The sequence below is a fragment of the Ips typographus genome, linkage group LG6, assembly GCF_016097725.1.
Source record: "Ips typographus isolate SLU linkage group LG6, UJ_Ityp_2.0, whole genome shotgun sequence".
NCBI lineage: Eukaryota > Metazoa > Arthropoda > Insecta > Coleoptera > Curculionidae > Ips > Ips typographus.
In genome coordinates, this window is record NC_138427.1 from 9,547,868 (window position 1) to 9,572,208 (window position 24,341).

Sequence of the window (24,341 nt, forward strand, 5' to 3'; positions counted from 1 at the left end):
GATCCGTAACATGCGACCGAACCATTGTTACCATTCTTCCATGTTTATTTACCTTGGAATCCCAAAAAAAGCGTCAAAACGTTACCGGGTTTCGAAAAAACTTGAATGCCTCAATTTTTCTCCGTAATCCTTGTGGGAGTTTTTCTCCGTCTGCGCCATTTTTTTCTAATTGGCACCAACTATGCGACACACACTAATAAAAACCACGTAAATTGGCCTCCATTAAATAAATAAAACATTAATAATAGGCGCACTGATAGTAATTCAGACGGCCGTAAAAATGCATAGTTAGATTGCACATTAAAATGCAGGATGCAGGAATGCTTTTCCGACATATCGGCGGGTTCCAAAATAGGGTGCGGCCCCCCATATAAACGTGGTAGTCGGCCTCAATTGGGCCACACATTCTGACGACTTGTAGTAGTGCTTAGAAGCGTGCTTGTTTAAAAATTGAAAGAATGTCTGGTTGCCTTCATCGTATTGCCGTAAGTATTCCTGGTTGCCTAATTAATGATTTTTGGTGTGAATTTTTATTTTACGAGTACTTATTTTTAAATCATATTTTAATACAGTTAACTATATGCACAATTAAATGTGATTTATCCGGACCAGTTTTCCGACCAGAGCATGCATAATTTCATAGATGAATGCATATTTCATGTTTTATTATCAGGACAACCTTCAATGCGCCATATAAATTTGCAACTTAAATTATTGTTAAAGCTTTCGTTTTTCCAGGTACTATGTGTGCTTGTGAGTTCAGTAGCGTCCCAAAATTCCAGATTTAATCCCTCGATTATTCAGGATTCTAGGCTCGAACCTAAAGTAGATGGTACGTACCAATTTATTCATTAATCACAGTTTACTAACATAGAAAGCAGACAACTTGGTGACTAATCTAATAACAATAATTATTATACTTTCAAGTAAAACCTAAAATATAATTTATACGAATGATAGTAAAGCAACTCTAAAATAAACACAAAAACTCCAGACACCACCCCCATGGCATATAGGGCATACGCCCCTTCAAGGTTATGTGTAGAAAGGGCGGAAACCCACTGATCGTCTTCGTGTTCATCCCCTTCATCATCACGAACTGACTTTGACGGTCTTTCGTACCCTTTTAAAATTATTTCTATGAATCCTGCTTCTAGAATCAACCGCTGAATGGCGCTGTTGATAGGTTTTTCCAAAAAATTTCCTTTTCTCATCAGGATACCTATCTGAAATCTAGTTTAGTGTGCTACAATTAATAAGTAAAACAAATTGTTACCGGTTGACTTCTCAATGGTTTGGGCAGTAGAAAAATTTTTGGGTGACCGTGATGGTCACTTACCAAACCACTGTGAGTCTGCATGAGAAAAATCAAGTTAGCTTTCACGCCTATAGTAGATATATTGCCTTGCTGGACCACCATGTTCAACCAATAAGATTCCGAGTTTAAGTCTTCATCAACAGTCACATAAGACTCGGACAATGCCCGAACTGAAGGGTCGGTAGAAGTGTTAAACATTTCTTTATAGACTGGGGAACCTCCTAAAGTTAATCCTGCAAACCAACTAACTAAACAAATTTTCGTTAAAGTTTCTGAAGCAGTACCAGAACTGATTATTTCCTCCTGGGTCGAAATTTGACGCTCTCTAACCGGATTCTGCAGGAAGTAAATCAAACTGCAGGTGTAAACGCAGTTTAGAATAATGCACAAAATGGCAAACCCTTCAAAAAGCACCCTAACCAAATCACCTCTAGGGTGGGTGTGAACAGGGTGCGCCAGAACCAGTTGAAACGCCACCACAACGCAACCACCAAAAGTTTGAAACACTCGCATTTCATTCTGGTTTTTTACCAAGTAACAACTACCAGCAAACCCTACTAGGCTAGCGAGACAAATTCCCCACATGGGTACAGTGAAAATAGCCATTAAAATCCTCCAGCTCGGTACGAGGGCAGCGATAGGTACCACGTAAACATTTTGATTCCAGATGTACGGTACGCTAAAAGTGAAATCTTCAGTCAGTTCGGAATCTGGTGGAATGCTACCAATTCCCAGTTGCCAGTCGCTAAAAATTGGTTCTAGAAAGCCGGTCCATGTACCATTAGGAGTTTGTTCCCCCAAGTGCATGGTATAGTTAGGGTACAATTCGATGATGAAGGTTAGGTTTAACATCAGCCCTACTAATTTAAGAATATCGATTTCAACGCCCATGTGTGATTTCATTACAAAGGGAGGATAGGGCAGTGCTTGAACTGGTGCGTAGCATTTGTTGTAGTCTTTGATTACAATTTCACCAAAAATGTTTTGAAGATTGTTTGATTTGTTTGGTAGCATTGTTAAAGTGTAGCTGGAAAATGCGAAACATGGTACACCTTCTTTGGCTTCCATTTTGAAAATGTAGTGCTCGAACGAGGTCAGAGTTTTAGGGATTACAACAACCACATATCTTATTGAGTAACCAAATATTACCTTAAAAGCTTTTTTAACTATTTCCTCGTTTTGTGTGTAAACTGTTTTAGAGTAATACACTATAAAAAAAGCTTCACTGTTGAAACTTTCCGCTTTGGCTAAATAGTTCAGTTTAATGTCCAGATTCTCTAAGCTATCACATACTAACACGTACAAGTCACTCAGAACTGTCACTACAGGACGTCTGAAATCATTTTCTGAGTAGGCAGTAAACTTCAACTTTGCTTCACCCTCGATTATTTCAACAGACCACACCTTTTGCCGATGAAGTCGTTTTAAGAGTGTCGCCTGAATTTCAAACGCTGGAGTGGTTAAATTTTCTGTGATTGAATAGGTTAACAAAAAACGTCTGTTTAGGGCGTTTTTGGTTTGGAAAAAATTGTAAGCATCTTCACTGACTTTGACCAAACAGTCAACCGCCACAGCTCTATGAGTAGGTCCCTTCGGTTGCACCACAATACACAACCCACACGAAATAACCTGCCCTAAAACCATTAACAGCCCTAACATGCTTACTGGATTCTTAGGACTGCATTTATCGTAACGGTCGCGTGTCCACAATATAGATAAAATCGACTTTAGATGTAACGAGACACGAAAACTATTTTAAGTTTATTGCAATTTAATAAGTAATTTTTTTTAAATTATTACCTTTATGCAGGTACGTTTGGATTTCAGTACAAGACAGAGGATGGAATCTCGCATGCAGCTCAGGGTGATCCTACTGGATTTATTCAAGGCACTTACTCATACAAAGATCCGACAGGATTGAAAGTGAATTTCAATTATTTTGCCGGAAATAGAGCTGCTGCACAGCCCCAATACAACAACCCCCCACCACCACCACCACAGCAATATTACAGGTAAATTATAATTAATAAATCCTTTGGTGAGTCGATAAGGTTAGGATTGTATAGGCAACCGGAACCACAATATCCACAAGCACCAGAACCCTACAGACCAAGGACGAGACCTCCAGCCTCGTACCTCACCCCTCAATACGACTCCGGATACAATAATGAAGTGTACGATTCTAATGAGCCCCAGTATACAGGATAGTAATAAAAGTTTTTGTGTTGTAACTGTAAATAATTGATTCGTATATTTAGATATCTTATAGTGTTGATTAAAAATATAATATAATATGTATTGACATTAAGTCTTTAGTACAGTACAGTTTTGATATATTTTTAGGCATAAACTCGCACTAACATTCTGTAAAATTTAGTACAGTTAGTGCTGTCATCAAAGGGTGAAAACTATACTATTTTAAATGGGACACCCTGTATATTATTACGTAGTTCGATTGTGGTTCTCAAGGCCTACTTAATGGTCTAAAAATGCTGTAAAAAAATATCGGTTTTCGAGTTATTTGGGATCACAAGTTGCACCTACCTTCTGTGTAAAACTAGCAAATTGATCGTTTTATTCAGAGGCTGAAAGCTCGACTATTTTAAATGGGACACCCTGTACATTATTACGTCATTCGATGCAGCTTTTCAGTGCCTACTTAAGAGCCTAATATGTGCTGTACAGAAATGTACGGTTTTTGAGATATTTGCAGTCAAAGTTACATTTACTTTTCACAAAAAGTAACACAGACAGTGATTTGTCAAAAGAAATTATAGAATTATGTCAAAAACACCAAAAAAATCAATAAACCCCATATTGGCTTGCCGTTAATCTGTCCTACTAAATGTAAACCTAACCACTTTGCGCTAAAAAATTGAAGCGAAATACGACCCTATAAACACTTATATTCCCTTTTATTTTACCAGTTAATGGAATGTAAACATTTCGATTTGATGTGATTGATTTCCAAAATCACAATTGTCATTGATAATCAATCACATTTTGACGTCACGATGACGTAATTTGACAGTTGGTCAGTTTAGTTTTACTTTTAGTAAAATTTGCCCGGCACACTAGATGGAACATCAACTCGAAAGATGAAGCAAAATTGTTATTTGACAATTGGTCACATGACAACATTATCAGAAAGCCTGCTTGATGTTTTGTGACCAAATGACACTTTCTTTTGATTAACTTTTTCTAATTTATAAATTTGGCATCTTTCATTTTTAAATTTGGCATCACAAATTTTAAATGCGGTTTCCAATATTCCTAATTCCCTTCTTTCAAAAACTCCCTTTGTATTTTGACTTATTTAATTTTTTAAATAAAATTCTGTAAGTGACATAAATTGCATTACTTCAATAAGAACTTTTAGACTACTTTAATGATTAAACACAATTATATTAATAATTTATACACACATTATTTATTTACCATCACATACAAAAATTGAAAAATCAAAATCTTACTAATTACAACCTCAATCAGTTCAGTCTCACAACGTCTCAATCAAAAATATACAGTGTTGCCAATATAGTACATTAACAAATAAATACTTACCACGTTTATTTAAACTAAGACGCAACTTGACACGAAAAACGTAATTAATACAAAAATTAACCTATACAACTGCCAAAACACTTTTAGGCTTTGTTGAAAGTGTAACTGAACCCATCAGGAGATCGGTTTAAAGACAGTTTACCAGGTGGATAGAACCGATGAGGGGCTTGAGTAGTGGTGTAAGTGTCGTAATTGGGTTGAGGCCTGTATTGAGGCTGAGGCTGGGGCTGCGGCTGAGGCTGGGGCCTGTACTGTGGCTGTTGTTGAGGCTGGTATTGTGGTTGTGGTTGATACTGTGGTTGTGGTTGGTATTGTGGTTGCGGCTGGTATTGGGGTTGGGGCTGAGGCTGAGGCTGGGATGGGCGGTAATCGGGTGCATTGTACTGAGGAAGTGGTTGGTATTGGGGTTGAGGTGCCACTGGCAGGGTGGTTGGAAGCGGTTGGGGTATTCCGTCACCAGTTGCCATGAAACCATTTTTGCCTGCTGTGTAATTGATTGTGTGCCTAGAAAAGAATATATTTCTCGCTTTAAAGGTTGTCACCCAAACAAATCAATTCTCACCTTTGTCCGTTAGGATCTACGTAGGAGTAGCTTCCTCTACGAGTACCATCGGCTTCACTCTCTTCTTTAAAGTTAACACCATCCTCTTGAGTGTAGGTGGCTCCAAAACGTCCATCTCCTCCTAGATACCTTTGTTCAGCTACTATGGCCGCCGTTCTAGGGTCACCTTGATAATTTTGACCTAAGGCCAATCCAAGTATACAGGAGAACGTTACCTGAAAAAAAAGTCAAATTACAGCTTTGCAATCGATCAAATTCCGAACACACTCTGCTTTTAATTTAAATTGAAAATTTAATTTGAACCGACCATCAGAGATGTTTCAAATATCAGACTAAATTACAACATGAAAATTCTTAGCGAAGTAACCTAAGACCTATTATTGCATTATTGAATGCACGATTTATGCAAATGGTGGTCAAACAAAAGGTTATTTCTATCTCAGCGAATTCTTGAATAGGCAAGTGGTACTGGGTGGGTACCGCCGTTCTCCCGTTGCACACAAACTTTACCGTAAAACCAATCAAATCGATTTTAGCCACTTTTACATTGAGCCAGGCCAGTTTTTGTTTTACTTCCCGATTTATAACAAGTAATTTATTACACGAGAGAACGCCAGTTATCAAAGTGGTTAACCTTGATAAGTACATACAGGTAAAAAAAACTTCCTGAATTGTTCGCTAAGAGACGAAAAAAAACGAATTTTTGCATTAAAAAATGAAACAGTATTTGGATATACTCACTAAGACAAAAATTTTAACAAAAATTAACCAAATAAATAGGTGGTACCAGACATCGCCATTTTCAGAAGGTGGCGGATTATTTTGAACAATCTAAATCGGCAAATTAATTGACACAAAATTAAAGAAAAATACTCACTAAAAATTTCATTTTTGGATCAAAATCGAAACAGAACCCTACAGCACTAACAGACACCAACTACTGCCCCCCAGTCGACCAAAGTTGGTTTTTATACGTCGATACAACCTTGGAGCGAATGCGACCCTGGCAGCAACACTCCCTAAAGAACCGAACTGGTACTGTTGGTTCTTTAAGCGCAAATAGTGCGGGAGTATTGCGGAACTGGTCCGATTAAGCATTTTTCCGGCTGTGGGTTCACTGTGAACAATGTGGGACCCCACATGTCAGATATTTGGTGAAACTGCATTTCCGGTTACATAACCTCCGAACAAAATGCAGCAGAAAATCTAATAAAAACTACAAAAAAAAACTGTTAAAGTGACCTTTTTAGCTCTTAAAGGTTATTGTGGTGTAACAGGTTTTAATTAACAAAAAAGTTGAAATATTAGTGGAAAAACATCGTTACGGAAGCTGTATGGTATTTTGATGAGCGCCTAATGGGGAACCTTTAGGAAGGTCATTGCCAGAATTACTAAAGGTGATCCGGAATTTGGAGCGCCACACCCTAATATACTTGTTTTTTAGTTGATTTCAAGATAAAAATTGAAACTGACTATCATATATACACAGACAAACAAGATTGCAGTTCAGTAAAAACCAATTTCAGCAACTTGCAGACATTTGAACAACAGTGACACCACTGCAAAAAAATATGGAAAAATCAAACAAAAACATTACTACTTGTATGAATATAGATTTAAAGAAAACTAGTTGCTTTTCGGTTAATGAGTTATGCTAACCTTACATGTGCATCATTTGCGTAAATTTCAGCGCTGTGAAAAGTTTGTGATTCGTCCAAAAAATGCAGCTGAAAGCTATTTTTTTGACCAATCACAAACTATGAACAGTGCTGTGATACACGTAAATACTGAACTTGTGGAATTGCCATTAGACCTCAAGTGTCATATTGAAGTTTTGGGGTCAAACCTAACCTTAAAAATTATGTGAATTCTACATATATGGAGGTTTCGTTTCATTCAAGATGGCGGCAAACCAAAACGTACGCATTTGAAAGATTTAAACTGAATTACTGCTTAATGTCAGCGAAAATGAGTCGTAAAGCTGTCCTCCAGCCGCCATTTTTACCACCTTCATCCCGGTTCAACCGATTGTCAAATGTCAAAAAAACCGTATAAACTTGTGATCTACATTCCTTGAATTGATTCTAGAATCTTGAATAATATCTCATAAACTTGACATATTTTTAACCATGGGTTACTAATCAAATTACAGTTTCGTATAACTTAGATTTTATGCGCCGGATAACGAATAATTTTTGACAATATTGGTCACTCCTGTCAGACACTCAGGCTTTTTGACAGGCAGATCATATGACCAGTAAGTGTCTTGACATTAGAAGTGTGTTACTCCACAGTGTAAAAAGATAGATTGCATGTATTAAGTCTTCATAAATTGATAATTTAATTACTTAAATAATTTATAAAAAAAAAATGTTTCCTGTCAATTAGGCGACTTCCTGTATCTTACATGACATGAAAATTAAATCACTTTTCTTAACACTAGAAAGAAAACACAATAATCATTAATATAGCCAACTAATACTGTATTTTGAATCTTTGGTGTAAACACAAACAATTATTACACATTACTACTACTAATTTATTTCATTTATATGGCAAAAATCATATCGTCCGTTTGTGGTAAAAATTCACGAGGAATATCCATAGTTATTGCCCAGTATATTCACTCTGACAAAAGTCTTTCTGCCCGGCTCCAAAGCACCTGACTGCGTGTAGTCGAACGGATTGAAATTGCCATCAATTTCATTTTGTTGTCGCTCTTTTTCCATTTCTTCCGCTTCTTCCTTGAGGTATTTCCTGGACAAAACAACAAAATTAACGAAAGCTTTTGGTCACCAAGTGTCAAGAAACTAACCGGTATTCTTCCTGTTGACCTGAACTTTCCGGTCGCTCTTTAAGGGTGTTGGGCGTAAAAAGGGAGGTGAAAGGCGGTCTGAATAGTTCTCTGGCTGATGCGTAAATTGGGTAAGTGCTGGGAAACTGCTGGCCGTCAACTATGGCTCGAACCTATATTTTGAATAGTCATTTAAATGTAATTGTTAATAAAAGGTAAATAATAACTCACCTGTCCAGATAAAGTGTCCAGCAACGGTTGTTGGCAGCTGGAGTAAGCTACCATAACTGACCACACCCAAAACCATAAACAGTTCAAACTAATCTAGAAATATATTTAGTATTAGTGTGTGGGCAATTACGTGTGATTTGTGCTGTTATATTGACCTTCACCAGGTTATTTAAGCTCCAAAAAAGAACCTATTAGGACCGCAGGCATGGTTCATTGTTAATTATGTAGGAACTGGAACTTTTTTCACTAAGCCTTAACTCCAGCATTTGTTCGAACAAAAATTAAAAAATACATTCTAAAATAGTGGCTAGAATAATCCTCATATGGTAATATACAACTGATAATTATTATTAGGCTAATTTAAATATACACTAAACAATGCAAATATTAACATAACAGAACCAGTCACGCAAGTATGTATCTTTTGATGTATGTAAATAATTCAAGTGTGTTACTACTGTTTTGCAATTAAATGCACTTTGAAGGTTAATTTTATTTCACGTACAACTCTATAAAACACATTTTTTTGTAAGTTAAAAATTAACGAATAAATATGTTGTAAACCTCTAGCACAAAAATCTGGCAATAAATAAATTATTCATGCGGCAATGTTTACTACAAGCACGCTTATAAGAACATGACGCAATAATTCAGAATGTGCACTATATGGCATCATCCTGCATTAATTTTATTATTTGCGGTCGTTAACATTGAAAGTGGTAATGTTTAGAAGAGATTTACTGGCAGAGCAACCGTTTTCGTTTCGAAAAATGCTGTTTGGCAGTATTTGTCTATTAACGGTCATTATTGACAAGCAGCACCGGAACTGGTCATTCTCTGAGTGTTGCATTCATAATTTTGACTTTTGATTGATTTTTAATTACTCCTAAGCAGTTTTAGTGCTTTATTATTCTTTTTCAATAAATTATACAGCTGAATCAACATTGTAGAATATTTGCAAAATAGTACAGTGAAATTATTAAAATACATAGTTATGAATGCAACAGTTTACTTGACAAATATAACATCCTTTTACTTGTTAACAATATCACAATTTTCTAAAGGTTTTTTGGGTGAAAAATACTATGCTTGGAGAATACTGTGATGATAGCTAAAAATCTATAACATTCACTTACAGAGTTATTAATTAAATCACCTGCACTCTAGTGACGTTCTTGATTGGCTGCAGTTAGTACTATGCTGTATGGCCATATACTTTTTAGTGACATTTGTTAGAGCAAGATATACAAATACATTACTTTTGCCAATCGAAAACTTTCTCAAACTAATCACATATTTCTAGATATTTTAAGAATAAGTTCTTCCTTACAACAAATAAAATCAACTCACCATTTTTACTATATAAACATAAAAAATAATGCACGATCACACACAAAAGCACGAACGCAATATACTGCCTCGATTGTAGTTAATAAACGTAAAATTCAGTCAAACACGCGTTCAGCCAAAAAATAAAAGTTTCCTAAGTCCAACCCCCACCATTTTTCAAATCAGTTCAGATCCTTTCAGATCTTTGATCCGATCAAGTTCAATATAATTAATTGGCCACGTTTACACTGGATGTCGACCTCGGATGTAGGAGTCTGCACCGAGAATTTTTTTCTGTTTAACTGTCCTCTGAAGAAACCTAGTCAGTTGGTTTGCAACATCACACATTTCCCACATGGGGTGATTTGCATAAAAATTGCCTTTTTACCATTAATTAGCTGTTTTGTTGATATTTGTAAGTTTGGAAAGTAAATTTTAAAATTCAGTAAGTAATTTGATCATCCAACCATGCGTTAAATTGAAGAATGCAGTTACGCAAAACCTATTGAAAAAAGCTGGTGTATACGCACTTTCAGCGTGAATGAGCGCAAATATTTTACAATCGTGTGGGTGTGTGTGCTTTAAATGACGTCATTATTATGAAGAATCAGGCATACAGACAGGATTTGGTTTGTGCAGACAAGGACACACCCCACAAGTTTGGCAGTCAAACTAATAAGTAATAATCGATCAGTATCGGTATCAACAACTGTCGGCAGTTTTTTTTTCATGTCCGGCGACATTAGAATGTCGACCCTCAAGGTTTATTGCCAAGTCACTACATCATCATTTTTTTCCTAGTAATGCTTATTAAAGAAAAGTGAACGGCTCCTCAGTCTCAAAATCCGCAAAAGTTTAAAGTCATTTTCAATAATTCTGACCAGCAAAATTTTCTGTAATACTGGTTGCCTACATTTATGCAAATCCAGTTGTCACTTTAACCCCATTCCCGCTCCAGTTTAAAACAAAAGTTGCCAATTCAACGAAATCTAGAGTAACCTAACCTAAAATTTGACTTCATTGATAACTCAAATCAAATTTGATTTTTTTTCATGTCTTTTCTGTTTGTTTTGGCTGAGGAGTAGTGGCAGGAAAAAAACACCAGTTTTCAAGCAACTAGTATACTGGAAAAACCATGGTCTCATCCAGCGGATCTGGAATTTCCACGTTAAAATGGCAGATTGCCTTAGGGCTGGGCGCCGTAGGAGCTGTAGGGCTTGCCTACTGGTACATGAAAACCAGCAAGAACCAGTCTCTGCATTCAGTGGAGGAGGTAAAGAACGAAGTGGAAGAGACGCCCTTTCAACGCGCTCAACGATTCAAAACGGAAGGAAATGAAAACTTCAGGAGAGGAAAGTATGATGAGGCCATATCCTCCTATAATAAAGCCATTGAAATTATACCAGAAGAGTACAAAACCGATTTGGCCACTTACTACCAAAACAGAGCTGCGGCTTATGAGCAACTCAAAAAATGGAGCTCAGTTATTTCAGATTGTGAGAAGGCCATCGAGTTGAATAATAAATATGAAAAAGCACTGTATAGGTATGTATTTTGAAGAAAATTACCATGTATTGGAATTTGTAGAATTTATTTGGGATTAATCTTACTTATATTAATATTTTTATTATCTCCAGTGTGGTCTGGAAGTAATGTGATGTGACCCCCATATCATATTTAAATTGGAAAGATAAGCTATCAGCTTTTACATTGTTTTTACACTGTTGGTGATATTTAAGGGTACAACTAAAAAAAATTGCAGAAATTTCACTTTCAGATCATAAATTTTCAATTGTATTTAATATCTTTAAAATGGCAGTTTAAGGCACAAATTACTTTGTCATACATGTTATTAAACACTTTCAATCATCTACAAGTTATTTTGTATGATTATAGGAGAGCAAAAGCTTATGAAATGATAAAAGACTGGGAAAACGCCCTAGACGACGTAACGTCCGTGTGTCTGCTACAAAATTTCGGTAATCAGAGTGCTCTTTTAATGGCCGATCGGGTGTTAAAAGAATTGGGCAAGAAAAATGCAACTGAAGCACTGAAAAATCGAAAACCAGTAGTGCCGTCAAAAAATTTCATTAAAACCTACTTTGCTTCATTTTCCCACGATCCGGTCCATCAAAAACTGCTAGAAACTGCCGATCCACTTGGTCAGGGTGAACTGAGAGGTGCGCTTTACACTCTGAGCCGTGACCAAGTGTTATATAGTGTTTTGCAGGGTTTTTAAAAGCTAAGCTAGCGTTTGCCACTGAAAAGTATGAGGAAATTATCGCAGCATGCACTGAAGAACTTAACTTAAGTGAAGCCGAATCAAATTTCAAAGTGGAAGCCTTGTCTTTAAGGGCTTCTTTCTATTTTCTTACTGGACAGTTTAAAGAGGCTGTAGATGATTTAACTAACATTATCGAGTCGGAATCCGCTGATACTAGCATTAAAGTAAACGCTTTGATCAAAAGATCATCTATTTACATGCAAACTGAAAAACTGGATGAATGTTTAGCGGACTTTGAAACAGCTGCGACTTTAGGACCGGAAATCTCGGGTACTTAAACAAATTTGATTGTATGTGTTCTGACTATAAAAAAGTGGCTTCAATTCAAGATGTCTACCATCACAGAGGTCAAGTAATGTTGTTGATGGAAAAAACGCACGAAGCTAGAAACGACTTTGAAAAAGCAGTGAAATTCAATCCCGACTTTCCTATAGCTGTAGTGCAAAAGTGCTACACGGACTACAGATACGCGATGCAGTCTCAAGATGTTTCAGTACTGATGGCGAGTTTGAACGATTTCAGGAAAGCCATAGACAAGTTTCCTAGTTGTCCGGAAACTTACATTTTATTTGCTCAGGTAAAATTTTAGTTTTTTAATTTGCCTAATGTAGAGAAGATATTGTTGAGTAGGTTCAAACTGAAAGACAGGAATTCCAAGAAGCTGAAGATTTATACCAGAGAGCGCTGAAAATTGACCCGGCAAATGCGTCTGTTTACGTCCACAGGGGGCTGTTACTGCTACAATGGAAGGGGGAAATTGAAAACGCTGTGCAATTGATGAAACAAGCGATTGATATTGATGAAAAGTGCGAGTTTGCATATGAAACTTTAGGAACAGTGGAAGTTCAAAGGTAAGCTAAATAATTATTAATAAAATTCTAGTAAATCAAGGCTTTTTTAGGGGTAATTTAGTCATAGCAATAGATTTGTTCAACAAGGCCATTAAATTGGCCAGGTCCGAATCGGAGATGGTTCATTTGTTCTCGTTACGAGACGCTGCAGCGTCCCAGCTTAAAATCGCTTCCAGGATGGGTATTGGTCCACAATTGATGAAAGGCGTGGAGTAAACTTGGTTATCAATAAATTCTAGTCTGTTAATAGATTCGTTAATTATCATTATTATACGCTCTTCAAAGCAGGGTCAAAAATATTTTAACTGAAAAAAAAACAAATTAAAAGCAAAATAAACATTTAATACTTTTTAATTAAACACGCAAAGTGTCCATCTCTCAATGATATTGAGATGTCAATGCCAGCAGAATACTACACTTTTTTTACGATTTTATTTTTACCCATGTTTGGCTTTATCGTCTTGAAACCACCAAGAATCATGTGTCAGTACTATTAAAGTGTTGGGTTATTTTTTAAAACGTCCAAAGGCAAACAAATTGGGATCTATGTCTCTCAATGATTTTGGCCGTCCATCTTTCTGACTAAACCAAATCCCTTTCTTTTCGTCTTTAAAGTCGATTTCCTCCTTTAGCCTCTTGAGGACATCATCATCCAGTACAATTGGACTGGCCTTACCGTCCTTCCTAGCCAAATTGTTGCCAAACGACTTGAAACTGAAACATCCCAAAGACATATCAAAAAATTCATGAGCAGTCACTGTCTTCTGGAAGAATCTATCAGATTGTTGAATGTCTCTTAAACTCAAGGAAAACTTCTCGCTGACGTTAATTTTCACATCGTTCAGCATCGAATCAGACAGCTTAGGAGCGACATCGTCAAGAGTGATAAAAAACGTAAGGGACTTAATGTGGTACCTTAAGTAATTTTTTATGTCTTGATCTGGAGTTATTAAAAGGTATCTTCTAGTCAACCCTAACGATTTAACCATACTAATTATATCTAGAACTTGACATTGTTCCTCCAAGTTTTTAACTTGAAGAATTAACGGGGTCAGTCCAGCTTTCCAGAAAAAGTCATAAGCCACATCTAGAGGAATGTTATGATACAATTCACCCAGGGTTTCCTCAAAAAGGTACATTTTCAGAATTGGGTTTTTAAGTTTACGAATGGGGTCCTGCTTGGAGTCCAGTCGTAAATCAATAGATCGGGTGGTACCGTCAATTCTTAGATCTAACTCCCGTTCGATTTGGACGTTAATTGGAGCGCAAATTTTCGACAAAATCACGGGGTCTTTGGATAAAACCACTAAGTCCACTGAGGAAACTGCGCGTTGCCAAATTTCATAATTCCGATTTGTTTCTAAACTGTTCTTTACTTGTGCTACTACCTTAAACTTGTTCAGCATCATATGACTGAGTTTTACCAGAATATCTTCTTTGTTCAGCTTGTAATCTCCTCCTAAATATCCGTCACACCAATTTTCTATGTACTTTATGAAATCTTTGTGTATGTTCACTTTATAGTCACTATGTAAATGTTCAGATACTAGCTCATCTATTTCAGCTCCAAAGCGCTTCTGTTTACTTTGATGAGTGTACAAGTAAATTCTTGGTAGAGTGTGGTACTTGTCAGTGCAATAAAAGAAGAAAATATTGTCGTTAGTATCTGACGTATTTATCACAAGTTTTTTCCTGTTGCTAAGACTTTTAGCTATCACTGTGGTTTCTTCCAAAGAACCTGGAAATACTCACATATACAACAATCCAAATAAATCCTGTAAAACATACAGACGCAATCTTGATGAAGTGCATGCAAATGTTCCGTACGAAGTGTGCTCTGTTTATTCATAGCGTCAGCAGGCAAAGCAGTAGTAAAGACCACAAATTTAATATAACCATCAGATTGTTTTAGCGATTTAACATTGTTTACTTGATTGAGTAGTTTATGAAATGCAAATCTTCCTAAAAAATAAATTTAATCAAAGTCAAAAAGTTCCAGTGCAGCGTAGACATAAGTCACCTTCCGTAAAAGACTCAATATGTTTAACATTACTGCAAATATCTTTGAACTGAATGGCATATGTGGAAGTAAAATTAGTTTGACTGTCAACTTCTTTCAGCTCAACTTTCACAACTGCATCCCCAAAATCCCCCCATTCTTTATCGTTAAGGCTGATTTGGAAACTTGCGACGTTTTCATCCAAAGCCAGGCTGATAGCCCAGTAAGCCGTTACTGAGCAAATGTAGGTTTTGTTGTAACCTTCAGGGTTCTTAGTATTTCTAGGTCGATACTTCTGTTAATGGTAATAAAAATGTGGTTAATTTGTTTGCTTTAGTAGGGAAAAATACCTCGCGCCTGCTGCTATAATCTGATATTCCCCCGTAAGTTTCTATTGGCAAAACTAGGTTGCACAGGATTGGAGCTCGTCGGCCTTTTGGCCGAATTTTTCCCTGCTAATTTAAAATAGTTATTTATGCTTATAAATAGTGACATTTTGTTTTTTTTTTCTTTTTTTTGAACTGTAATTTGACGAAACTGGTCAGAGGATTGGGATTGATACACAAAAAACAAAACCTCACCATTTTTAACCAATCAGATCGTTGTTTACCAAATGATGCGGCATTAATGGGGCTGTTCTGCAAAAAAGAGACTACCACTAGTGCAAAAAAAGTAAAAGTTTTTTCACTAAAAATCATTCAAAAAAAGTGTACTTTTTTGCACAATTTTATAAAAAAGTATTCTTTATCAAAATCAAAATATTATGAAAACTAGTTTAAAGCTTATAAGAGGTAATTTGCAATATTGCCTTCATAAATATACAAAAAACCATTTAACTCTTTTCAAAAAAATAAAACACATAATTGAAATCAAACATGCTTTTAGGGTTAACACACACATATACCACTTTTCAAAAACATAGTTTAGAAATGTGGACAGTACAGAAGTGGTATAAGTATGTGAGTTAAGCCTTATATTATAGAATACCAAATGTGGTTCTCCAATATTATACCATGATACTGTTCCAGAAGGTCCTAAAAAAATATATTTAGACATTGCCAACCATAGGAGATTAATAGCACCAAACTTACTATTTTCAGTATTTTCATTAGCTAATCTTCTTTGATTCCTTCTCAAATTCCTTTTATGGGTTTTACTACCTATATGTATGGTGAAAAAGTGCGAGTTGGTAAAGCTGGTTTTGCATATGTGGCAGTGCAGATCTGGATTTATTTGTTCTGTTAAGTGGATGATATAAAGTTAAGAGTTGATTAATTTAGGGTCAAAGTTACTAATTTTGGATTCCCTCAGTCGGATTCTGTACTGGTGTTTTGCTCCTTTAAGGTGATTTTCTCTATCATTTTTATGCACTGTGACATCACACATTTGGCAGTGGAAGTGCTCACCACTATCTAGGTATATGATAAATGTAAAACAATAATTACTAATTAGATCTATAAAATATAGTAGAAACTTACCTAAGTTTTTATTAGATGTTACTTCCATTTTCAGTTTACTACTAATCATAGTGTAAACAACCCAAAAACCTGTTTAAGTGTAGGTACTGATAAGATTACTACTGGTTATCACCTTCACATATACTACATAAGTGGATATTTTTGACCATAGAAATTTTAATGTGGTACCACAGAAAATAGCTTGTGGTATTTTCTGTGGTGGTACTAAATTTATCCAGGTCCAAAAAAAAAAAAGTCCATGGCCACAAATTAAAAACTCTAACCACCATTTTAATTATTGTTTTATATTATCCAAATGCGTTTATCGAAATGTACCACATTTTCACTTTTATTTTAATTTTAAATAACATTAGAATGCTTATGTTTTGTAAACAATCTTATAACCTCACTTTTTTGCCACGTGACTGAGTTGTCAACTGTCACACTCTGTCAAATGTAATTTTTAAGTCGTTTTCAGTTCTAGAAAACTGAAAACACCATTTTGTTCCAATTTTTTAAGGCAGTGAGACCGGTTGGAGGGTTATTCAAACATTTCAAACCTAAACGGCATTAAATAAATAGGGAAATCTGTGTATTTCCGTGAACAATTTAAGGCGCTACTTTATACAAGTGATTGGGAGTGCACTATTTTCATCAAAGGTAAAAAACTCTTTTATTTATTAAAACCAAAATCAATTTTGTATAGGAACAGTGTAGAATCTGATTTATTCCCATTTATCAACTTCAGTTTCCAACTTTGGAAAAGCAAAATGTCTGTAGAAGTGGACATATCTCCCTCACAAGATGGTGGAGTGTTGAAGCAAATTTTGAAGGAGGGAGTAGGCAATTCCCTTCCTCCTCAAGGATCTAAAGTCACAGTTCATTACACTGGTACTCTGTTGGATGGAACCAAATTTGATTCGAGCCGTGATAGAGACTCTCCCTTTGAATTTGATCTGGGGAAGGGTAGTGTGATTAAAGCATGGGACATTGGAGTGGCAACAATGAAAAAGGGTGAACAGGCCATACTAACCTGCGCCCCCAATTATGCATATGGAGAGGGTGGTAGCCCTCCAGCAATACCTCCAAATGCAACACTAAAATTTGATGTGAGTCTGAAAAAATGTTTGAATGTATATTTACAAATTAAGTGTAGGTTGAAGTTATAGATTGGAAGGGTGAAGATTTGAGTCCTGCCAAAGATGGGGGAATTGAAAGGGCTGAAGTGTTAACACTTGGTGCCGGTTATACTACACCTAATGATGGAGCTCAGGTTCAAGGTAAATAAACCCTAAAATTTATTTAAATGGTTTTTAAAACCCTTAATTATTACAGTCCATTTGATTGGGAAATTCCAAGATCGCGTATTTGAAGACAGAGATGTAACATTCAACATTGGTGAAGGCGCCGCCCTTGATGTGATTGAAGGGGTGGAGAAAGCACTTTTAAAGTTTAAAAAACTAGAATCTTCCAAATTGATTATCAAGCCAAAGTATGCATTTGGAAATAAAGGATCTGTTCAGTACAATATTCCACCTGATGCCACTGTAGAGTATGTGGTTACACTGAAAAACTTTGAAAAGGCCAAGGAAAGTTGGGCCATGGATGCTGCAGAAAAAATTGAACAATGTAAATTGTTTAAAGACAAAGGAACTGGTTATTTTAAGGATGCCAAGTATGATTTGGCTATTAATTTGTACAAGAAAATCCAAACATTCCTGGAAAATGATACTGGTAATTTTTCACATTTTAACTAAAGTCCTATTGCAATACAATTTTTTTTTTGTAGATAGTGATAATGAAATAGTTGAACAGAGAAAGTCCCTACTGTTGGCCTCTTACTTAAACATAGCTTTGTGTCATTTGAAAAAGAATGACAACTTTGAGGCAAACGCAGCTGCGACCAAAGCATTGGAGTTGGATCCCAAAAACGAGAAAGCATTGTTCCGACGCGGCCAGGCTTTATTGAACCTGAAAGAAGCTCAATTAGCCGCCAAGGACTTTGCTGAGTGCTTAAAGGTTGATCCCAATAATTCAGCAGCCAAAGCACAACTGAACGCTTGTAACAAGATCTTGAAAGAACAGCTGCAAAAAGAGAAGAAGATCTACGCTAATATGTTTGATAGATTTGCGAAAATGGATACCCAGGTGAATGGAAATTAAAATAATAAATGAAATTTGCTAGTTATTAAAATAAAATTGGTTAATTGTTTTGTGTGTATCTTCTTTTATGTGAATGGATAAAAGCGGGAGGAGAATGAGAAAGAAAAGGAGCCGAATGTAATGAGTTGTGTGGGCGAATGGGGGAAAGAGGACCGGGAACGGGAACCGAGTGAATTTGAAAAAGAAAATCCGAATATTTTGTTGCTTAACAGTAGTGGCGAATTTAAAGATATGTAAATCTATTTCTTAATATAATCTCCTTTCACTATTCAATGTGTTGTCTGTGTTTACCATCTGAGGTTTTGGGACTAAAACTCAAAAATGCTTGTGCGATTTTATGGTTTTCTACAGGTCAGTTCGCTATAACATCAAATTTTTTATTTAAATTTCAACAGCAACGTGAAGAAGGAATACGCAGAACTGAGTACCTAAAATAATAAGTTTGTGAAATGTACAAGGACGTATTTAAATGGGAAGTGCTCTTATTAATAGAAATAGTCAAAAACTGATGTCAATGAAATTTAATACAAAACAATGACGAAAACCGTTGGTTAATATCTGTCACCGTTTGACAGATATAGGGTGCTACTCCGAATTCGTACTTTTCTTCAAAACTTCCATATGCAATATTTTTTATTTCTAAAAATGCATTTCTACCGCAACTTTTGCGTAGAATCCAGTAGTGTAAAAAGTTATTTTCTATTAAACACGGTTTTTTAGATACGCACAAAAAAATCGTTAAAAAGAAAAAATTTTGAAATATCGTTATATGTCATTAGAATGGTAATTTTAAGGTCTTTTCAAAAATGAAATAATATATAGGGTGTTCCATTTACAAAAACAATTTTTATGTGGGTATCTCAAAAACCGTGTCTAATATAAAAAAACTATATCAAATGGTGACGGAGATATTAACCAACGGTTTTTGGCATTAGGTTTTCTATTAAATTTGAGCTTCAAACACCGACCAGTTTTTGTCAATCTCTATTAATAAGAGCACTTTCCATTTAAATACTACCCCTAAAATTTGGCCCACCCTGTACACTGTTTTAGCTAAACTGTCGTATACCTTCAAAAATGCCGATAAACTCACAACTCCCATACCGCCAGCTTCCATTACCAAAGCCTTCTGGGATCGCATTATGACAGTTTGGACTTTTTTCTGAACATCAACAGATAAATTGAACCAATCCAGAGAGTATACGTCATTGGCTACTTCTTGACTCTTGAACTCGTATTATAATTGTATATGTAGGAAAAAATCACGTGATCTTACCTGATCCAGTACCAGTTGCGCGTTATAACAAATTGACAGAAGAATAATCAGCCAACCGAGCAAGTGCAAAGTAAACCGGACAGAATCGGCAAAAGCGTCCACCATTAGAATTTCAAAGCATAGTACGCTCAGTACCACCGACGTGAGAGTGATGTAGAACAAAAGCATGGTACTGTATATTACACAATCTTTGGTTGAATCTATTGAACAGTACTCCCAAATTACATACTGTATTATAGCTACGTGGTACCGTACCACAAAAATCAGCTTTCTTTCAAACGTTTCGGGGGGTACGTTTTTTAAGCGTGCGATCAGCACCCGTAAGTGTTTCAACTGATTGACTATATGCATCAGGAACCCACAAAAAAGCATAGTCAGTACCAAAACCACCACGGACACCATAGTGCAAGTGTAAATCTGGTGAACGAAAACAATTTCAAACACTGGGGAATAGTCGAATTTGAACGGAAAATAGCTGCGAACCACCTGCACAAATCAAATTTGATTTCATTCTGATTAAAAATTTTGATGTTCTTACAAGTCCACAAGGGACACCTTTTTCAATCATATCTTCAGTGCGCTTTAGGTGACATTTACTAACTCTAATTTGCGGCATTGCCATGTAAACAAAGTTGCCTAAAATCCCGTAAAACATAAACATTTTACTGAACAGATTTGCCTTATTATCCACTTCCTGAGTAATTGAGTCGTTTCCGTATTTATTGAATGTTCTGATATCAATCTAGAATATTTAAGATTAACTTTAATCAGACATATTGCTTAGGAAGTTCTTGCCATAAGTTTAATAATCATCCTGCGGTTTCGCACAAAACAAATCACCATATAAAACATTCCTATCAAGCAGTTCAACGCTATCATGTTTTCTACAGCTTCAGTTAAGTCGGGAACTTCTTCTGTAATAAATAAAAACAGTAATACACAGAGAAAAAGGAGTGAAACCCACCATATAATTGTTGTAGGAAATCGGCTAGAATAGGCAAAAAGCACGGCATTAAAGACGCCACCATTGTCAAGTCTTTAATAAATCGTTTTTTGTCGTACTTGTAATTTAAGTCTTCAGGCCATAAAAGACACGTTTTTAATACCCAAATGTTAAATTTGAAAAATGTTATTTCAGTTTCTCGTTGGAGAACCTTCATACTGTCGCTTTATAAAGTGACTGACCCAATTTTTAGTTTTGTATAGACATCAAAGGGTTTAAGCCACTATACTGATTATCTCCTTGAATGACGACTAAAATTCATGACAATCATCATTTTAAATCAAAGCTAGGGCATCCCTTGTAATAGCTGTTCAGAAGGTAATTGATACTTTGATGGTATAAAACATCAAATTATATCAACCTTATGTTTATACCTTAACGGTTAACTGTCAAAAACAAATCAACTGGTAAAAGGAAAATAGTAATCAGGTTTTTTTTTGTTTCTAATAAAATTAAATTGAAATTAGTGTGTAATGCAATAAATGGTGGAATCACAGTACAGACTTAAAATGTAATTTGCGATTGGTCAAAAAAGCAGTTTTCAGGTATGGCGGCGTTTCCCTTCTAGTAAGAATTTGTAGTCTTTGATTTTGCAATATCACCGCTATGTCACATGATATGTCAAACAAAATTGTATTTTGACATTTGACTTGAGCTTTTTGTTGTGTTTGTGTGGTTGGGTCGGTGCAGTGAACTTTTCTTTTTTATAATTAAAAATAATTTTAATTACCGCACTTTTCGATTTTGTTTATCAGTTACTAACCGGTAAATATTTATGAAATAATTTAGCTGACACGCCCAAACGATGTGGAAATGTCACAAGTGCCAAAAACCCGTTTATTTCGGTAAGTCCTTGGAGGAACGTTCACATTTGGTTGGCTTCTTTTTTTGGTTTTAATTTTATTTAATTGCTTTTTGTTAGTTACAGATAGAACTGCAAACTTTCATACTACTTAAGATAGTTTCTTATAGCCAAAATTCACATTACTATTAAGTTTTAATGAAATAAAGTAACATTTTTTGCATTTTTAAAAATGTAGTGTCCTGTTTTTGTTTTTGAAGTCTGTTCCATTTTAAGAACAACCTATTGATGGTGCACGACTTTAAAAAATGATATTTCTACTAATTTTTGAAAGCGCGCATTTATTAAGGGCATTCCAGTATACTTTGCAATCATTTTCCAACCATACAAGGGCTTTTTTTTAAATATTCTATTGGTAAATTACCGGGGATGTCAAAATTCTTGAATCCAATGTCAGTTGAGGACATTGAACTATGCATTTTTAAACACAGAAATGTTCCTTCTAGCGGAAAGAATGCATTCTTTGGGCTACAACTGGCACCCGGAATGTTTACGGTGCGAAGAGTGCGGCAAACGATTAAACCCAGGTCAACATGCAGAACACAAGGGAGTGCCTTACTGTCATGTGCCTTGTTATGGTGCTTTATTCGGCCCTCAACTGTTTGGCCACGGCAGCCGGGTCGAGTCGCACACCAGTTTTGGCAAAAAGGAATCGCCAAAAATCGGCAACAAATGTTTAACACCCAGATCCACTTTAGAGTCTAAAATTAGGGTATACCTAGTGGGATCAGTATAGAAGTATCATTTTGTGATTGTTATTTTATAGGTTTACAATCAATATTACGAGGGAAAAAGCGGTGAAATACGATGTAGGGAGGTGAATGGAAGATACATTTTGGAAGGTTCATTGCGTATTCATTGGGGTATTCAGGGAGTGATTCACTTGAAAGAGAATGACGACCAGAGGACTGTTGTCACGGTGCGCAAGCGCAACTCTTATCAAGTCAGTTCCAGTCCAGAATATGACACTGATGATGATATAGAGAACATATCTAGAGATACCAGTTTGAATGACATTTCAATGAGTTCAAGTACAATCACCAGATCTGACACAGGTTAGTATTATTCTTATTTATCAACTTCATTTTATAATCAGTTCTTCTTCATCAGGTATAGAAAGTGGATCTGAGTCTATTGATGTCAGTGTTCTGGACAATAGCGAACCAAATTCCCCTAAAAGTCTGATGCCCAAAAGTGTAACGTTACCTGCAAAGTTGGACGTTAAAAACGTTGAAATGGATGAACTGGACAAATTACTACAAGTGGAACGGATAGTTGATGAAGGTGAAAAGTTGTATCAAACCATGCCAGTACCACTACCATCACAAATCAGCACCGAAAGCAGTGGAGATTCGTCCAGGTGAGAGTTATTTAAGTTTCTGGTAATATGGATGATATCAGAGTGTTTCAGCTTGTCCGAGTTGACAAATAAACTAAGTAGCAGTACAGTGACAATAACTGAAGACTCTAGCACTTTGAAAGCGCCCTTAGATTGTAGTGTAACGACTGATACCAGTTTGACTGAAGATAAAATTCCTTTAATAAGTTGTAGCAATAGTACGGAAGAAACGTGGACTTTAATGGGTAATAACCTAAACAGGTTAGTATGTTTTAAAGCCTGAAATAAAATTGTAAATTAATGTCATTAATAAAGGTCTATGTCGGGTCCAGACTGTTTAGAGAGACTGAGACAAAATACCCCAGATTTGGAACGGTTAAGTGCAACAAGCGCTGACGTCAGCTCAGTATCTGAAGAGGTCGTACTGAGAAGACCGTACAAAAGTGGTTCTACAGCAATTAAGCGACGTCCTGGTCGCCGTTTATCCCGAAGCAAGGTACAACTGTTTTGCTGTCACGTTTTTGGTACTTAATCCGCATTTGCGCAGGTTAAACGAAGGTGTTCGATTAACGGCCATTTTTACGATCGTGAAACCAGTTTTTTCACTCCGCCCCACGGCAGTCAGATGAGCGTGTGGGTCACTTCGATGGTGAACACTCAAGACGTCATCAAACTCCTCTTGGAGAAGTACAAAGTGGAAAGTGACTGCAACAATTTCGCATTGTTTGTGGTGAGGGACAATGGAGAACAGCGCCGGCTGAAAGACGACGAGTACCCGTTATTGAGCCGAGTGCTGTTGGGGCCTCATGAAGACGTTGCCAAATTGTTTCTGATGGATAGCAATACTACTCAGGAAGTGAGTAGTGAGGTGGCGCAATTTTTGAATCTCTCCCTGGTCGAATGCAGAGCTATTTTGGAGCAATACTATGTGCAGGAGGAACGTGAAGTAATTAAAGTCAAGGCCAAGTATGTAATAACACTTAGGAAGATTTAATTTAAGGCAATTTATTATTTTTTTATTAAAGGTATGAGGAAATGAAGAGACGGATAGCCCATTATATGCAAAAATTGAAGCCTTCTTGAGTATTGATTACTCAAACTACCATGGTGATATATCAGTGCATCATAGGAACTAAGCTTTATTAATTATTTTATTTATATCAAGATTATTTACTTTATTATTGTTTATGATGGTCACTAACACAAAATTTTTACTCTGATTAATTGTCTCTGCTATGATAATAAATAATAGGTGAGTTTTTACTATGTTGGAACTTTTAATCACCTGAAAGAGCTAAAAAAAGACAAC

At 36.1% G+C, this 24,341-nt stretch overlaps 9 protein-coding genes across 14 annotated transcripts; 4 read left to right on the forward strand and 5 right to left on the reverse strand.

Moving 5' to 3' along the window:
* The first annotated feature begins 359 nt into the window (after positions 1-359).
* On the forward strand, positions 360-3,624 carry LOC145730205 (uncharacterized). Its single transcript, XM_081981298.1, has 4 exons — positions 360-485; positions 739-832; positions 3,129-3,330; positions 3,385-3,624. The coding sequence occupies exons 1-4, from the start codon at positions 459-461 to the stop codon at positions 3,524-3,526; spliced, it is 465 nt and encodes a 154-aa protein (XP_081837424.1). The 5' UTR covers positions 360-458; the 3' UTR covers positions 3,527-3,624.
* Positions 667-3,110, reverse strand: LOC145730191 (uncharacterized). Of its 2 annotated transcripts, XM_081981277.1 has the most exons (3): positions 1,603-3,110; positions 1,277-1,551; positions 667-1,226 (listed from the first exon to the last, which is right to left on the reverse strand). In XM_081981277.1, exons 1-3 carry the CDS (start codon positions 2,975-2,977, stop codon positions 915-917), a joined length of 1,962 nt encoding a protein of 653 aa, XP_081837403.1. In that variant the 5' UTR covers positions 2,978-3,110; the 3' UTR covers positions 667-914. The 2 variants fall into 2 exon arrangements, with proteins under 2 accessions (XP_081837403.1, XP_081837402.1); XM_081981276.1 differs by having other exon boundaries at positions 1,277-3,110.
* Positions 3,625-4,684: 1,060 nt separating the features above from the next.
* On the reverse strand, positions 4,685-6,481 carry LOC145730201 (uncharacterized). The gene is made up of 3 exons (XM_081981294.1): positions 6,322-6,481; positions 5,445-5,659; positions 4,685-5,386 (listed from the first exon to the last, which is right to left on the reverse strand). Exons 1-3 carry the CDS (start codon positions 6,331-6,333, stop codon positions 4,966-4,968), a joined length of 648 nt encoding a protein of 215 aa, XP_081837420.1. The 5' UTR covers positions 6,334-6,481; the 3' UTR covers positions 4,685-4,965.
* Positions 6,482-7,903: 1,422 nt separating this feature from the next.
* Positions 7,904-9,975, reverse strand: LOC145730206 (uncharacterized). 2 transcript variants are annotated; one of them, XM_081981299.1, is made up of 4 exons: positions 9,820-9,975; positions 8,470-8,562; positions 8,260-8,411; positions 7,904-8,201 (listed from the first exon to the last, which is right to left on the reverse strand). In XM_081981299.1, exons 1-4 carry the CDS (start codon positions 9,820-9,822, stop codon positions 8,033-8,035), a joined length of 417 nt encoding a protein of 138 aa, XP_081837425.1. In that variant the 5' UTR covers positions 9,823-9,975; the 3' UTR covers positions 7,904-8,032. The 2 variants fall into 2 exon arrangements, with proteins under 2 accessions (XP_081837425.1, XP_081837426.1); XM_081981300.1 differs by lacking the exon at positions 9,820-9,975 and adding an exon at positions 8,625-8,797.
* Positions 9,976-10,794: 819 nt separating this feature from the next.
* Tom70 (translocase of outer membrane 70) lies at positions 10,795-13,277 on the forward strand. Its single transcript, XM_081981279.1, has 6 exons — positions 10,795-11,343; positions 11,695-11,978; positions 12,029-12,352; positions 12,412-12,659; positions 12,713-12,933; positions 12,984-13,277. The coding sequence occupies exons 1-6, from the start codon at positions 10,934-10,936 to the stop codon at positions 13,147-13,149; spliced, it is 1,653 nt and encodes a 550-aa protein (XP_081837405.1). The 5' UTR covers positions 10,795-10,933; the 3' UTR covers positions 13,150-13,277.
* Positions 13,255-16,716, reverse strand: LOC145730189 (uncharacterized). Of its 4 annotated transcripts, none has more exons than XM_081981273.1 (9): positions 16,411-16,716; positions 16,225-16,344; positions 16,024-16,170; positions 15,920-15,966; positions 15,514-15,570; positions 15,283-15,384; positions 14,954-15,227; positions 14,722-14,895; positions 13,255-14,671 (listed from the first exon to the last, which is right to left on the reverse strand). In XM_081981273.1, the coding sequence occupies exons 1-9, from the start codon at positions 16,457-16,459 to the stop codon at positions 13,440-13,442; spliced, it is 2,202 nt and encodes a 733-aa protein (XP_081837399.1). In that variant the 5' UTR covers positions 16,460-16,716; the 3' UTR covers positions 13,255-13,439. The 4 variants fall into 4 exon arrangements, with proteins under 4 accessions (XP_081837399.1, XP_081837398.1, XP_081837401.1 ...); XM_081981272.1 differs by having other exon boundaries at positions 15,283-15,387; XM_081981275.1 differs by lacking the exon at positions 15,514-15,570.
* Positions 16,717-16,889: 173 nt separating this feature from the next.
* Fkbp59 (FK506-binding protein 59kD) lies at positions 16,890-18,825 on the forward strand. The gene is made up of 6 exons (XM_081981281.1): positions 16,890-17,049; positions 17,138-17,498; positions 17,546-17,669; positions 17,725-18,123; positions 18,179-18,537; positions 18,637-18,825. The coding sequence occupies exons 2-6, from the start codon at positions 17,160-17,162 to the stop codon at positions 18,787-18,789; spliced, it is 1,374 nt and encodes a 457-aa protein (XP_081837407.1). The 5' UTR covers positions 16,890-17,049; positions 17,138-17,159; the 3' UTR covers positions 18,790-18,825.
* Positions 18,826-18,874: 49 nt separating this feature from the next.
* LOC145730208 (odorant receptor 49b-like) lies at positions 18,875-21,361 on the reverse strand. The gene is made up of 6 exons (XM_081981302.1): positions 20,793-21,361; positions 20,624-20,742; positions 20,367-20,570; positions 19,829-20,314; positions 19,622-19,777; positions 18,875-18,980 (listed from the first exon to the last, which is right to left on the reverse strand). The coding sequence occupies exons 1-6, from the start codon at positions 20,986-20,988 to the stop codon at positions 18,930-18,932; spliced, it is 1,212 nt and encodes a 403-aa protein (XP_081837428.1). The 5' UTR covers positions 20,989-21,361; the 3' UTR covers positions 18,875-18,929.
* A 125-nt stretch (positions 21,362-21,486) lies between these two features.
* Positions 21,487-24,298, forward strand: Rassf (Ras association family member). The gene is made up of 8 exons (XM_081981278.1): positions 21,487-21,676; positions 22,140-22,405; positions 22,460-22,748; positions 22,804-23,053; positions 23,105-23,293; positions 23,348-23,528; positions 23,580-23,998; positions 24,058-24,298. Exons 1-8 carry the CDS (start codon positions 21,637-21,639, stop codon positions 24,113-24,115), a joined length of 1,692 nt encoding a protein of 563 aa, XP_081837404.1. The 5' UTR covers positions 21,487-21,636; the 3' UTR covers positions 24,116-24,298.
* The last annotated feature ends 43 nt before the right edge of the window (positions 24,299-24,341 follow it).

Bases quoted from the DNA above. Each gene is read 5' to 3' on its own strand.
- LOC145730208 (XM_081981302.1), bottom strand. From the start codon at position 20,988: ATGAAGGTTCTCCAACGAGAAACTGAAATAACATTTTTCAAATTTAAC. The intron at 20,571-20,623 runs GCAAGAACTTCC...TAAATATTCTAG, and splicing joins GGATGATTATTAAACTTATG to ATTGATATCAGAACATTCAA. The intron at 19,778-19,828 runs GTAAGATCACGT...TACGAGTTCAAG, and splicing joins CGCAACTGGTACTGGATCAG to AGTCAAGAAGTAGCCAATGA.
- LOC145730201 (XM_081981294.1), bottom strand. The intron at 5,387-5,444 runs GTGAGAATTGAT...ATTCTTTTCTAG, and splicing joins GTAGATCCTAACGGACAAAG to GCACACAATCAATTACACAG.
- Tom70 (XM_081981279.1), top strand. From the start codon at position 10,934: ATGGTCTCATCCAGCGGATCTGGAATTTCCACGTTAAAATGGCAGATT. The intron at 11,344-11,694 runs GTATGTATTTTG...GTATGATTATAG, and splicing joins TATGAAAAAGCACTGTATAG to GAGAGCAAAAGCTTATGAAA. The intron at 11,979-12,028 runs GTGCGCTTTACA...AGTGTTTTGCAG, and splicing joins TGGTCAGGGTGAACTGAGAG to GGTTTTTAAAAGCTAAGCTA.
- LOC145730205 (XM_081981298.1), top strand. From the start codon at position 459: ATGTCTGGTTGCCTTCATCGTATTGCC. The intron at 833-3,128 runs GTACGTACCAAT...ACCTTTATGCAG, and splicing joins GCTCGAACCTAAAGTAGATG to GTACGTTTGGATTTCAGTAC. The intron at 3,331-3,384 runs GTAAATTATAAT...AGGATTGTATAG, and splicing joins CCACCACAGCAATATTACAG to GCAACCGGAACCACAATATC.
- LOC145730206 (XM_081981299.1), bottom strand. The intron at 8,412-8,469 runs GTGAGTTATTAT...TTCAAAATATAG, and splicing joins TGGACACTTTATCTGGACAG to GTTCGAGCCATAGTTGACGG. The intron at 8,202-8,259 runs GTTAGTTTCTTG...TGTTTTGTCCAG, and splicing joins GGTCAACAGGAAGAATACCG to GAAATACCTCAAGGAAGAAG.
- Rassf (XM_081981278.1), top strand. From the start codon at position 21,637: ATGTGGAAATGTCACAAGTGCCAAAAACCCGTTTATTTCG. The intron at 21,677-22,139 runs GTAAGTCCTTGG...TGTTCCTTCTAG, and splicing joins CCAAAAACCCGTTTATTTCG to CGGAAAGAATGCATTCTTTG. The intron at 23,294-23,347 runs GTTAGTATGTTT...TCATTAATAAAG, and splicing joins ATGGGTAATAACCTAAACAG to GTCTATGTCGGGTCCAGACT.
- LOC145730191 (XM_081981276.1), bottom strand. From the start codon at position 2,977: ATGTTAGGGCTGTTAATGGTTTTAGGGCAGGTTATTTCGTGTGGGTTG. The intron at 1,227-1,276 runs GTAACAATTTGT...ACTAGATTTCAG, and splicing joins AACCATTGAGAAGTCAACCG to ATAGGTATCCTGATGAGAAA.
- Fkbp59 (XM_081981281.1), top strand. From the start codon at position 17,160: ATGTCTGTAGAAGTGGACATATCTCCCTCACAAGATGGTGGAGTGTTG. The intron at 17,670-17,724 runs GTAAATAAACCC...TAATTATTACAG, and splicing joins TGATGGAGCTCAGGTTCAAG to TCCATTTGATTGGGAAATTC. The intron at 18,538-18,636 runs GTGAATGGAAAT...AATGGATAAAAG, and splicing joins TTGCGAAAATGGATACCCAG to CGGGAGGAGAATGAGAAAGA.
- LOC145730189 (XM_081981272.1), bottom strand. From the start codon at position 16,459: ATGATTAGTAGTAAACTGAAAATGGAAGTAACATCTAATAAAAACTTA. The intron at 16,171-16,224 runs GTAACTTTGACC...TCCACTTAACAG, and splicing joins ACTGAGGGAATCCAAAATTA to AACAAATAAATCCAGATCTG. The intron at 15,228-15,282 runs GTATTTTTCCCT...TACCATTAACAG, and splicing joins ATTATAGCAGCAGGCGCGAG to AAGTATCGACCTAGAAATAC.